Genomic DNA, 12,525 nt, shown 5'->3' on the forward strand with positions numbered 1-12,525 from the left:
CCTTGGGGAAATATTTCTTTTTTAACTTTCTAAAATTATTATGGATATATAATATATGTATAGGGTACATATTATGTTTGATACAGGCATATAGTACATAATAATCAAATTAGGGTAGTTGGATATCTATCACCACAAGTATTTGCCATTTATTTGTATTAGGGTCATTCCAAACCTACTCTTTTAGTTTTAAATATACAATAAATTGTTTTTAACTGTAGTCACACTATTGTGCTATTTACTGCTATATCTTATACATTCTACCTAACTATATTTTGTTCCCATTAGCTGCCCCTTCTTTACTATACCTGCCTTCCTACTATCCTTCCCAGACTCAACATATATGAGAACATGCAATGCAATATTTGTCTTTTTGTGCCTAGCTTATTTCACTTAATATAATGTTTTCCAATTCTATCCATGTTGCTGCAAATCCAATGAAAGGATTTTAGTTTTTATGGCTGAATAATATTCCATTGTTTATACATACCATGTTTTCTTTATCCATTCTCCCATTGACAGACACTTCATATGATTCCATACCTTAGCTATTGTGAAAAGTGCTGCAATAAACAAGGGAGTGTAGATATCTTTTCAATATACTGATACCCTTTCCTTTGGATATATGCCCAGCAGTGGGATTGTTAGATCATATGATTGTTCTATTTTTAGTTTTTTAGGGAACCTCCATACTGTTCTCCATAGTTGTTATACTAATTTGTATTTCCATAAGTAGTGTATAAGGATTTTCCTTTCTTTAGACCCTCATCAGTATTCATTATTGCCTGTCGTTTTGATAAAAGCTTGTTTAACTGGGGTAGGAAGATATCTCACTTTACAGAAATTTAACTTAATTAAAATTTATTTAAGACTGAATAAGTAGTTTTTTCAAGTCATTTCAATGAAACTATAGTGATATTTGAATTCTTAATTTGATAAATAAAATGCTTATTTAGATATACCAAGAACTTCAACATTTTTGGCTTATCAATATGTTTTATGATTCTTATTCTTTTAATGGCCAAGAGAACACTGTCTATGTTCTTTTTCAATTTGGATATAAAATACATATTCTTGAGCAACTTATGTTCTTTTTTTTATTTCTGAAAAATACTCATGGCATTAAAACACTATCACATTATAGGATGGGTCAGTCCTCATTTTGGTGGCAGCAGAAGGAAGGTTGATAGCTAGTAAGCAGGGGACCTTAGATTCCTATTCTGAAAGGTAAAAAGTTGAAAGAATTGGTGCTGACACTAACTGAACTTTGTTCACATTGAAATCATGGTGGCTTAATACACTCTTGTTCTTGGTCAGGTATTTAGGTACTTTAACTTTGCCATTTCAATCTGTGTGTCTATGCAGGCAGTTAATGAGTCTGTAGAAAAAAGAAACTCTGGACTAGAGTGAGCTGTCAGCTGCAACATTTTTAGCCCTAAGTTAATTTACTTTTAAAAATCTTGCCATGACAACTGGATTTGACTCTCTGAATATAAACAAAATCTAAGGATTTTTAAAAAGTAATTAAAATAAGCATACTTAAAAATTTCTGGAAGGATATTTAGGGACTACTATAAATAGCAAATATTACTTGTACTTTTATTTAAAACTTGAAAAAGTATGCAGAATGAAAACTTATTTAACATATTATTCTGGTGAATATTGTTCTTAGAACACTTACTGATAAAGTACAACATATATATTTGGCAGTCGTTTTCTTTTTTCTTGGTAAAGGTAGGAGTATGTACACAGAGCCACTGTGTGGCAGAGCTCTAGCTGCAAGGGATGGTGTTTACTTGGTATTTTGTTGAAGCACTGCCTTCTAGCAGCACCACTACGGGATACCTGGTACACGGACTATAACCTAAGGACACCTCTTAGAGTTATGTAGTCAGCGGTCTTATGTGTTTGACATAAATGCCCATCTTATTAAATATTTTTTAAAAATATGTTTTACTGAAGCTAATAGACACTTTCAGATAGCGTGTGTGTGTGTGTGTGTGTTCGTATAGCAAACTGTTTAGAAGCTTCTGGCTACTTTATTTACATAAAACAGGGGACAGTGAAGCTGCTTATTTACATTTCTAATATCAAAGTACCAAAAAGATCCCTGTTTTAAATAACATACATATAGGTCAAAGGGAGGTGAAGCACACTGATATTTGTATGCTGCTGCTGCTGTTGCAGCTTGTATCACTACTACCGCAGTACAACTATTTCCTGATATTTGTAAAATAGTTATTAGAATTGGAATTGTAAGTTAATAATAGTAGTTACTGTCTGCTAGACACTATTTTAAGTGTTTAAAATGATTTAAATAATTTATTCTTCACAATAACCCAGTAAGAAAGGTAATATTATCATCTCCTTTTTATAGATGTGGAAACTGAAGCATAAAAAGAAACAGTAACCTGACAATTATTGTAGAGCTAGTGAGTCAGTGAGTGGAGCCAGCGTGGTAACTCTGCAGCTTGGCACCAGGATCTCTGCTTTCAATTTTTATACTCCTCTCAAGAGCACTGATTCTAGACATTTTTTTTCTTTTTTAAATTGAGTTAATTTAAATGAAGTCATTAATGATTTTCCCACCTAATTTTAAAATTCTCTAGTTTCTTGAAAATTAAATCAGTGTTAAAAATCAGTACTATATTTATGAAAACTGAAGCCATGCCATTATTTACACCTTGATAATTACAAAATGCCTTTTACTGTTAACTGCCTACCCCATGCTGCAGTGCTCCTTCCCCATGTCTTTATCTGCTTTGGGATGTCAACTTAAAAATTTCTCACAAATGAGTCAGTCAAGAAAAAGAAAAAGCACGGTCATATGATTTGTGTGTTGACACACTGAAGAAGTAACTATGTTTAACCAGTGACACTGTCACAAAAAAGTACTGCCTGAAATAGTATGCTATTGAAAGCTTTTTAAAAAAAGGTGGCAACTAGATTTCGCCAAGTTGCCAGTTGGTAATAAGCAAATATATATATACTACACTTATATGTTAACTTTATATGTAGATATTCATAGTTATAATCCTGCTTTTTGTGTTAACAGGTATTGTGGGATTTATCAAACTGAAATTTGAATGCTGCTAACGTTTTGGTGCCTAATAAATTCATATTACCTATTTGGGCAACTGGAAATGAACCTGACTCCTAGGCTGTAATTGAATAATAACATTAACATGCCAGTTTTGCATTTAATATTAGACAACATTTAATGCACTGATGAGTCCTGTTAAACACTGACCATTCTTTATGTCCATTGGGAACTTTAAAAGTTCTATAAGAAAGAACCTGCCTGCTTATTAAAATGTTTCAAGTCATATACAAAATGTTTCAAGTGATATACAAAAGCCTGAAGATCCATTTAGCTCAGATTCTGTGTCATGTTCAGTAGTGTGATGTGCTTTGAATGTATTTATGAAATTTTACATACTTTGAGAAGATAACACCCACTAATATGTCTGTGCCAGCATATTTGGATACAAATATTGGTGAAGCTAACATAAATTATTCTCAACTTGACCAATCTTCATTCAGAATTACTTTCATTAAATCATTAGTTGATATTAAATTGTATGTGTTATGCATATTTCTTAGGTGTAAATCATCTACTTCATGATTTTGCTTTATATAAGTGTCCATGTAATATCTCTACAATAATCGTTTGTTCAAGGCACAGAGTTGGAAAAAGTTATGAAGTCCAGGAAATATGTCGGGTTGTCGAAATAATCAGTATATGCCACAAGACATATAGATTTAGTTCATTTGCTTCATGTTTCTTATTGGCAACTTCACTAGGCACTGACCACATGCTGGGCTCTCTACCCTCGCTCACAGGTCAGTGGTTGATAGAGACAGACACATACAAATCAGGATACACATAAGACATGCTGTATTGGGGTGGTAAACCATATCTATATGACTTGAATATTAATAATAATTAGGATTCTCAGGGTAAACAAGGTGTAAAATGTATTCCAGACAGAGGTCATTGCATACAAGGGCAGAAGAGGCTTGGTTCTGTAGAAACTCTAGTGGATTTTGAAAAGGAGGAGGACAGGAAACACCCTTGCTAAATAGATCTGAATAAGATTCTTTCTTTTTTTTTTAATTTTTAAATATTGTTTATTTTTATTTTTATTTCCATTTATTTTATTGCATTTTATGTTTTGGGGTACATGTGAAGAACATGCAAGATTGTTGCATAGGTACACACGTGGCAGTGTGATTTGCTGCCTTCCTCCCCATCACCTACATCTGGCATCTCTCCCCTTGCTATCTCTCCCCAACTCCCCACCCCACATCGTCCCTCCCCTATTTCCCCCCAACTGACCCGAGTGTGTAGTGCTCCCCTCCCTGTGTCCATGTGTTCTCATTGTTCAATACCCGCCTATGAGTGAGAACATGCACTGTTTGATTTTCTGCTCTTGTGTCAGTTTGCTGAGAATGATGGCTTCCAGGTTCATCCATGTCCCTACAAAGGACACAAACTCATCGTTTTTGATGGCTGCACATAATATTGCATGGTGTATAGGTGCCACATTTTCCCTGTCCAGTCTATCGTCGATGGGCATTTGGGTTGGTTCCAGGTCTTTGCTATTGTAAACAGTGCTGCAATTAACATCGTGTGCATGTGTCCTTATAGTAGAACAATTTATAATCCTTTGGATATATACCCAGTAATGGGATTGCTGGGTCAAATGGAATTTCTATTTCTAGGTCCTTGAGGAAGTGCCACACTGTCTTCCACAATGGTTGAACTAGTTTACGCTCCCACCAACAGTGTAAAAGTGTTCCTATTTCTCCACATCCTCTCTAGCATCTGTTGTCTCCAGATTTTTTAATGATCGCCATTCTAACTGGTGTGAGATGGTATCTCAATGTAGTTTTGATTTGCATTTCTCTGATGACCAGTGATGATGAGCATTTTTTCATATGTTTGTTGGCCTCATGTATGACTTCTTTTGTAAAGTATCTGTTTATATCCTTTGCCCACTTTTGAATGGGCTTGTTAGTTTTTTTCTTGTAAATATGTTTTAGTTCTTTGTAAATTCTGGATATCAGCCCTTTGTCAGATGGGTAAACTGCAAAAATTTTTTCCCATTCTATTGGTTGCCGATTCACTCTAATGACTGTTTCTTTTGCTGTGCAGAAGCTGTGGAGTTTGATTAGGTCCCATTTGTCTATTTTGGCTTTTGTTGCCAATGCTTTTGGTGTTTTGGTCATGAAGTCCTTGCCTACACCTATGTCCAGAATGGTTTTGCCTAGATTTTCTTCTAGGGTTTTTCTGGTGTTAGATCTTATGTTTAAGTCTTTAATCCATCTGGAGTTAATTTTAGTGTAAGGTGTCAGGAAGGGGTCCAGTTTCTGCTGTCTGCACGTGGTGCACATGGCTAGCCAGTTTTCCCAACACCATTTATTAAACAGGGAATCCTTTCCCCATTGCTTGCTTTTGTCTGGTTTGTCAAAGATCAGATGGTTGTAGATATGTTGTGTTGCCTCCAAGACCTCTGTTCTGTTCCATTGGTCTATATCTCTGTTTTGGTACCAGTACCATGCTGTTTTGATTTCTGTAGCCTTGTAGTATAGTTTGAAGTCTGGTAGTGTGATGCCTCCCACTTTGTTCTTTTTGCTTAGAATTGACTTGGCTATGCAGGCTCTCTTTTGGTTCCATATGAAGTTTAAGGTGGTTTCTTTTTCCAGTTCTGTGAAGAAGGTCATTGGTAGCTTGATGGGGATAGCATTGAATCTGTAAATTACTTTGGGCAGTATGGCCATTTTCACGATATTGATTCTTCCTAACCATGAACATGGAATGTTTCTCCATCTGTTTGTGTCCTCTCTTATTTTGTTGAGCAGTGGCTTGTAGTTCTCCTTGATTCTTTCTACACAGGCACTTCATGCTCAGAACATGTAGAGAGCACACCTTTGCTTTGGAAAAATGTGTTTGTTAGTCATAAAAATGAACAAAGTGTTGAGAGTGAAAAGACATTTTGAGGGTAGAAGAAACTAGACTGTGATTGACTGGATGTGAGGAGAGAGAAGCGGAAGATTGTACCTGGATATCTGATATGGGCTTTAAAAGATGTTAAGGCTTTCAGCTGAGATGAGGCATCAGTTAAATTGGTGCAAGTTTGGAGTAGGAATATCATGATTTTCTTTGTATTACATATAACATTAGAGATGATGACAGGATATCTAGATGGAGGTGTGAGAGTACTTACCCCATTATATTGTACTTTTTATATTGTGCATGTCTTACCTGTGTGTTATGAGCTCAGTAAGGAAGAGGCTCTTTCTTTCTTCATTTTTTAGTCTATACTTTCTTTTAATATCTTAGCATTTTGTAAAAGCTCAAAAATATTGTAGGGTGAACAAATCAGGATGAGATAGGTAAATGAACAAATAGTTGGAATACAAGCAAACAACTATATGAAGTGGGCAAAAGCCCAAGACTTATATAAGGGATTCAGCAGAGATGTCTTTTAGCATAGGAACCTAATATTCCTCCGTAAAATATCTATTCTTTGGAAGATGCACACTTCACAAAGAAAAATTCTACTGGCCCCAACAAAAGCAAGACATTACTGCCTTCATTTTTCAATTTTATACATACTAAAGTAATTTGAGAAACTATACCTTCATTGAAAATACATTTTATTTTGATAATATTTAATTCTATTGTTTCAAATTTTATCCAGCTATCCATTTCAATTTTATTTCACAGATGGCTGACTTAAGTGTTTTTCTTAGCTAAATGTGAAGGTAACCATATCCCACATTAAGTAAACATACTCATATTTCAGAATTACATATTGTTTGTCCTCCCAGTACTTTCAATGAGATAAGTAAAGATAAGTCCCTACCTTAGGAATAACTTTTTGAGAATATAATTAATACCTATATATAAAAACAATTTAAATCATCATAGACATGCCATTAATAATTATTAGTTAAATCAGTATCTAGATCTTAAACTATACAATAAAAATAACCATATCTACCTAGTCAATTAATATTTACTTGATATTTTTTCTATGCTAGGAGTTGTACAAGATACTTAGAATACCAAATTCTTTCTAAGTGTTTTACAGGGTACTGAAACATCTCTCAAATTCAGTGTGTTTAGGCATGACCTGGAAGTGTTAGTTAAAGATGGGAGGCCTCCGGTCTCACCTCCAGAGATCTTAGTTCCATAGGGCTGGGTAGACTCTTAGAATTTTGCACTTATAAGATGTCATTTTTAGTTCGGGGGCTTTAATAAAGGGAAAGAATTATTTTCTGAAGTAACTCTACAATGCATTTCAGCTAGGAAATTTGTTAAATCTGGTAACCGTTTGGTCTACATTGCTGGGGTCATAATAAGAAAGCAGAATCTTTTAATGTTTACTGGAAAAGTGCCACCTTTCTTAAGAAGTAAAAGTTGTTCTTTCACTGTTGCAGGTAGTTATTGTTATGTTTGTAAAAGTAGATTATTGGGTTTTGTTGCATAACATGTAAATTACTTCACGTGTATATTACTTAACATGTAAATGATTTAGTCATTTCTATGACCATTCATTTTCCATTTAAAAAGTATAGAAATTATAAGGTAAATACTCCAAAAATTATTTTTTTTAATTTCTACTTTCTGAACCATGTAGCACTATGAAGATTTGGTCTTACCTTTGTAGTCATTAAAATAAATGGGCTAATAAACAGTAAAGTCACTTTATAAGGCACTAAAAAAAAGTACCCCAAATCATGAAAATCTGTCTACCTAGGTAAGATATAAGAATAAATAGAAAATGTGACAGTGGTCCAGTGAGGCTCTCTAGAAGAGTAATTAGACTATTCTATCTGTGTATGTATTAAGATTCAAAAATTAAAAGCAGCATTTCCTTTTCTAATTTAAATATGTTAAACCTTAGTGCAAAACCTCATATTCAGAAAAATATTTTTTAAGCCTTGAATTTTGTTATTACCAAATATTCAAAGCAAGTGGCTGCTACTTGGAAATGAAATAATTATCAAATGTAAAGAAGAAAAGGTGGAGAAATGAACATGTTATTTGAATAGTTGACTGCTATGTAAGTTAGAACAGAGTAGTATATACCCTTTTGAATCCTGGGATTTAAATTCAGGTAATAGGTTAGGAAAATTTTTGAATCTTAAAGGTAGAGTACTCTGTAGTGGCAATTTATAAGTAACACTAGGAATGAAAAACTTGCCCAAGATTATGTATCTTGTTAACAGTAAATTTTTAGAAGCTTTACAGTACCTCTGTCTACAGTTATCTCAAAATAAATTAGAAGAAAATTATCTAAAGGATCCGAATACTAAACCAGTGATTCTTGATAATTAAGGAAAAACTATGCTCTCTACTTACATTCAAAGTACAAGACAATTGAGTGGTCTCTTTATTTTGTAGTTTGCTGTTTTCATCATCACTGCCTTGGATGAACCTCTTAATTGATTACCTTTTCAATTTAATGATTAGGGTTGTTAGTAAATAACTGGACATACTGCTTTTTTGCAGCTGGATGAAGAAGCCCCGATGTGGTGTACCTGACCAGACAAGAGGTAGCTCCAAATTTCATATTCGTCGAAAGCGATATGCATTAACAGGACAGAAGTGGCAGCACAAGCACATCACTTACAGGTATAAGAACTCATGACTAATCTCCCCTTTTCCCCATTTTTCGTTACTATTTGCTTTGATACATAGTTTAGTATCTTCTGCACATTGACTACATGTTTATATAGAGAGATGTAAGTTAATGTAAGAGACTTAAAATTACAATTGAGAGGAGAGTAATTGTTCATTAGCTACCACATAGATAGTCTTTGAAACACTTGGGCTCTTTTGTAAACTATTCCAGCTTCTTGAATAAGTGCCAATATTATGAGTGACTTTAAGATGAATGTTCTAACATATTACATTCTTTGACAAATATTTATAATCTCTAAAATAATCAAATAATAAAATATATAAATAACTGCCATTTAAACAAAATGTTGAATTTATCAATCAGTGTTTAATATCAGTCTAACCATTTTGCTTTTAATCTTCTTCTTAATTATGCAAGTGGTTTTATCTTCAATAACAGAAGGTGTTTTCCAACCTAGAGTGACAATTGTTACTAATAGATCATCACATTTATTCATTTTTTAATTGAACAACTGCTTATTGAGTCCCAGCATGAGCAAAGAACAATGCTAGGGCCTGGAGATGTAGCAACAAATAATACATGAGGATCCTATTTGTCCTTATGGAATTTACAGTCATCAGAAGTTGAACAGTCATGTAAGTGTGACGCTTGTTATAAAAAGTAAGGACAGGGTGCAAGAGAAATGTAAACCAGGTGATCCAACCCATTCTAGAATACGAGATGAGATCACCCTAAAGAAATAACTTTTCAACTAAAACACACAGGAAGAGAAAGAACTTGTTAAACCAATGGGCAGGAGAAGAGGAAAGGTACTTTGGTGAGAGGGTAGAATATCAGGAATCATCTCTTTCAGATTATATGAATAAAAAAGATAATTTTATAATCTTTATTCTTCATTTAAATAACCCTTTGTATATGATTAAAGATAAAATTAAAGCCTCGATATATTGGTTTTCTACCAATATAACTGGAACATGTCACTTGAACTTATTTTGGTTATTTTGGAAACACCTTTTTTCTTTTTTTGGAGACAGAGTCTCACTTCATCACCCAGATTGGAGTACAGTGGCCCAATTTCAGCTTACTGCAACTTCCACTTCCCAGATTCAAGCGATTCTCCTGCCTCAGCCTCCCTAGTAGCTGGGATTACAGGCATGCACCACCATGCCTGGCCAACTTTTGTATTTTTAGTAGACACAGGATTTCCCCATATTAGCCAGGCTGGTATCAAAGTCCTAACCTCAAATGATCTGTCCTCCTCAGCCTCCCAAAGTGCCGAGATCACAGGCATGAGCTACCGCGCCTGGTCTGGGAACACATTTTTTATCTTATTTTATATTCTTATGCTAGCTTCTCACACAACATGCTCCTAGATTATTGTCTTATACTACTTACTTTAATTATTTCTGCAGATAAGAAAAATCAAAGATGAAGCAGCTTTAGGTCAAGCCCATGAAGGTGGTAGTCACCATCATTTAAATTTGCTCACAAGATTTTTTTACTTCACGTATGTTTTATCATCTCTGTGATCTACATTTCTAAAACAGAGTTAAGGAAATATTATACCAATAAGTTCACATGGAATACATTTGATATTTTCCCAATAACTATAATATTTATGTATCCTGTCTAGTGACCTTTTTACTGTAAGTGAAATTAGTGGTGACATAGTGCTTTCTGAGAGGAAAGCATGATTTATTTTTTTTTTTTTTGAGGCAGGTCTGTCACTCAGGCCGTGGTATAGTGGTGTGATCCTGGCTCATTAGAAACTCTGCCTCCCAGGCTCAGGGGATCCTCCTGCCTCAGCCCCCTGAGTATCTGGAATTATAGGTACACACCACCAGCTAATTTTTTCCTTTTTTTTTTTTTTTTTTTTTGAGATAGGGTTTTTTTTTTTTTTTTCTTTTTTTTTTTTTTTGACGGAGTTTCGCTCTCGTTACCCAGGCTCACCGCACCCTCCGCCCCCCGGGTTCAGGCAATTCTCCTGCCTCAGCCTCCTGAGTCGCTGGGATTACAAGCACGCACCACCATGCCCAGCTAATTTTTTGTATTTTTAGTAGAGACGGGGTTTCACCATGTTGACCAGGGTGGTCTCTATCTCTTGACCTCGTGATCCGCCCGCCTCGGCTCCCACAGTGCTGGGATTACAGGCTTGAGCCACCGCGCCCGGCCGAGATAGGGTTTTATCATCATGTTGCCCAGCCTGGTCTCGAACTTCTGGGCTTAAGTGATCCTCCTGATTCAGCCTCCCGAAGTATGGAGATTATAGGAGTGAGTCACCACACTCAGCTCAGGGATACATCTTGAAAAGCATTTGTAGACTTTGATGAAGAATAATAGATTATTTTTCTGGTCACATGGTAGAGTAGAAAGCCTAAAATATACTGTCAGTTAGGGTAAAACTTGGATGAGTTATATTAGATTTTTAAAACTAAGACATACCTTAAAAGCATTGTTGAGGTGAAACAAAGGGAAGAAACCTAAAAACCAGAAGTAGAGGGAAATTAAGAAATTTAGGAGGCATATGAGCATGTAGGTCAAGTAGAGAGATGTTGAACTTCTGTCTTAGCAGAAATATAGAGTATTAAATGAGAAAATTCATCTGATTAATAGATACAGAAAAGTGGCCAAGGAAATTTACCATCTATTTTTGATAAGTAGGAATCAAAGCAAAGGAGTACATTTTGTTACACAGAAAAATGGCATCTATGAAAATAAATACTACATTTTTGTTATATAGTTCACATATAATTAATGTAAAATGTTGGAAAAATCTTTAAGGAAAAACAAATGTCTGCTACCTCTCCTCTATTCAGAAACTACTTATAGAGGTAAAGAAAGAAAAGGAAATAAAAGATATAAGATTTGAAAAGATTTTTATATCAAATTTGATTTGTTTATTGTTAGCATATAGAAAAGCAATTGACTTTTGTATATTAACCTTGTATCCTGAAACTTTACTATAATTGCTTATTGGCCTAGAATATTTTTTGTTGCTAATTCTTTGTACTTTAGAAGTAGAGGATGATGTAATCTGTAAACAAAGACAGTTGTATATACTTTTTCTTCCTAATCTGCCTCTTTTCTTTTCTTTTTTTGTTGCATTACATTAGCTAGTGTTTCCAGTATAGTGTTGAATACGAGCGGTAAGAATGGACCTCATTGGCTTTTCTGATCTTAAGAGAAATAAGAATAGTTCTTCAACCTCAAGTGTGTTCTAAACTGTAGATTATTTATTAGATGTTGTTCATCAAGTAGAGGAAGTCCCCCTCTATTCCTAGTTTGCTAAATGTATATTTTATGAATGGGTGTTGGATTTTGACAAATTCTTTTTCTGCATGTGTTGATATGATGATACGAATTTTCTTCTTTTGCCTTTTGATGTGAAATATTACATAGATAGAATTTCAAATCTTGAATCAGCCTTGCATAGGTGGCATAAATCTAAATTTGACATAATGTATAATTCTTTCTATAGATTGTTGTACTTGGTTTGCAGACTTTTTTGAGGATTTTTACATCTGTTCATGAATCTTATTGATCCATAGTTCTTATTTTTTATAGTATCTTTATCTGGTTTTGATATCAAATAGAGGGATATTGGAAGTCTCCCACTATAATAGTATTTTATGCATTTTTCTCTTGCAGTTCTATCAATTTTTGTAACATATATTTTTTTGCTATGTTGTTAGGTCCTTGCACATTATGTTTTGTCATATCTTCTTGGAAAGTTGAGACCTTTATCATTGTGTAATGACTTTTTATTCCAGATAATTTTCATTGCTATGAAATATGCTTTATCTTAAATTAATATGGATAACCTAGTTTTTTTTTTAGTGTGTGTAAAGATAATATATCTTTCTCTATA

At 34.2% G+C, this 12,525-nt stretch overlaps 1 protein-coding gene across 1 annotated transcript in view; it reads left to right on the top strand.

Annotated features, from left to right (window-relative positions):
• The window catches only part of MMP16 (matrix metallopeptidase 16), a 278,171-nt gene that overhangs the window by 142,096 nt on the left and 123,550 nt on the right, over positions 1–12,525 (top strand). The window contains exon 3 of the mRNA XM_032249823.1: positions 8,525–8,647. Coding sequence (XP_032105714.1) covers positions 8,525–8,647 — 123 coding nt within the window. The remainder of the gene's footprint in view (positions 1–8,524; positions 8,648–12,525) is intronic.

The sequence above is a fragment of the Sapajus apella genome, unplaced genomic scaffold (assembly GCF_009761245.1).
Source record: "Sapajus apella isolate SASKATOON/1434 unplaced genomic scaffold, GSC_monkey_1.0 scaffold3, whole genome shotgun sequence".
In the NCBI taxonomy this organism is placed as follows: Eukaryota; Metazoa; Chordata; class Mammalia; order Primates; family Cebidae; genus Sapajus; species Sapajus apella.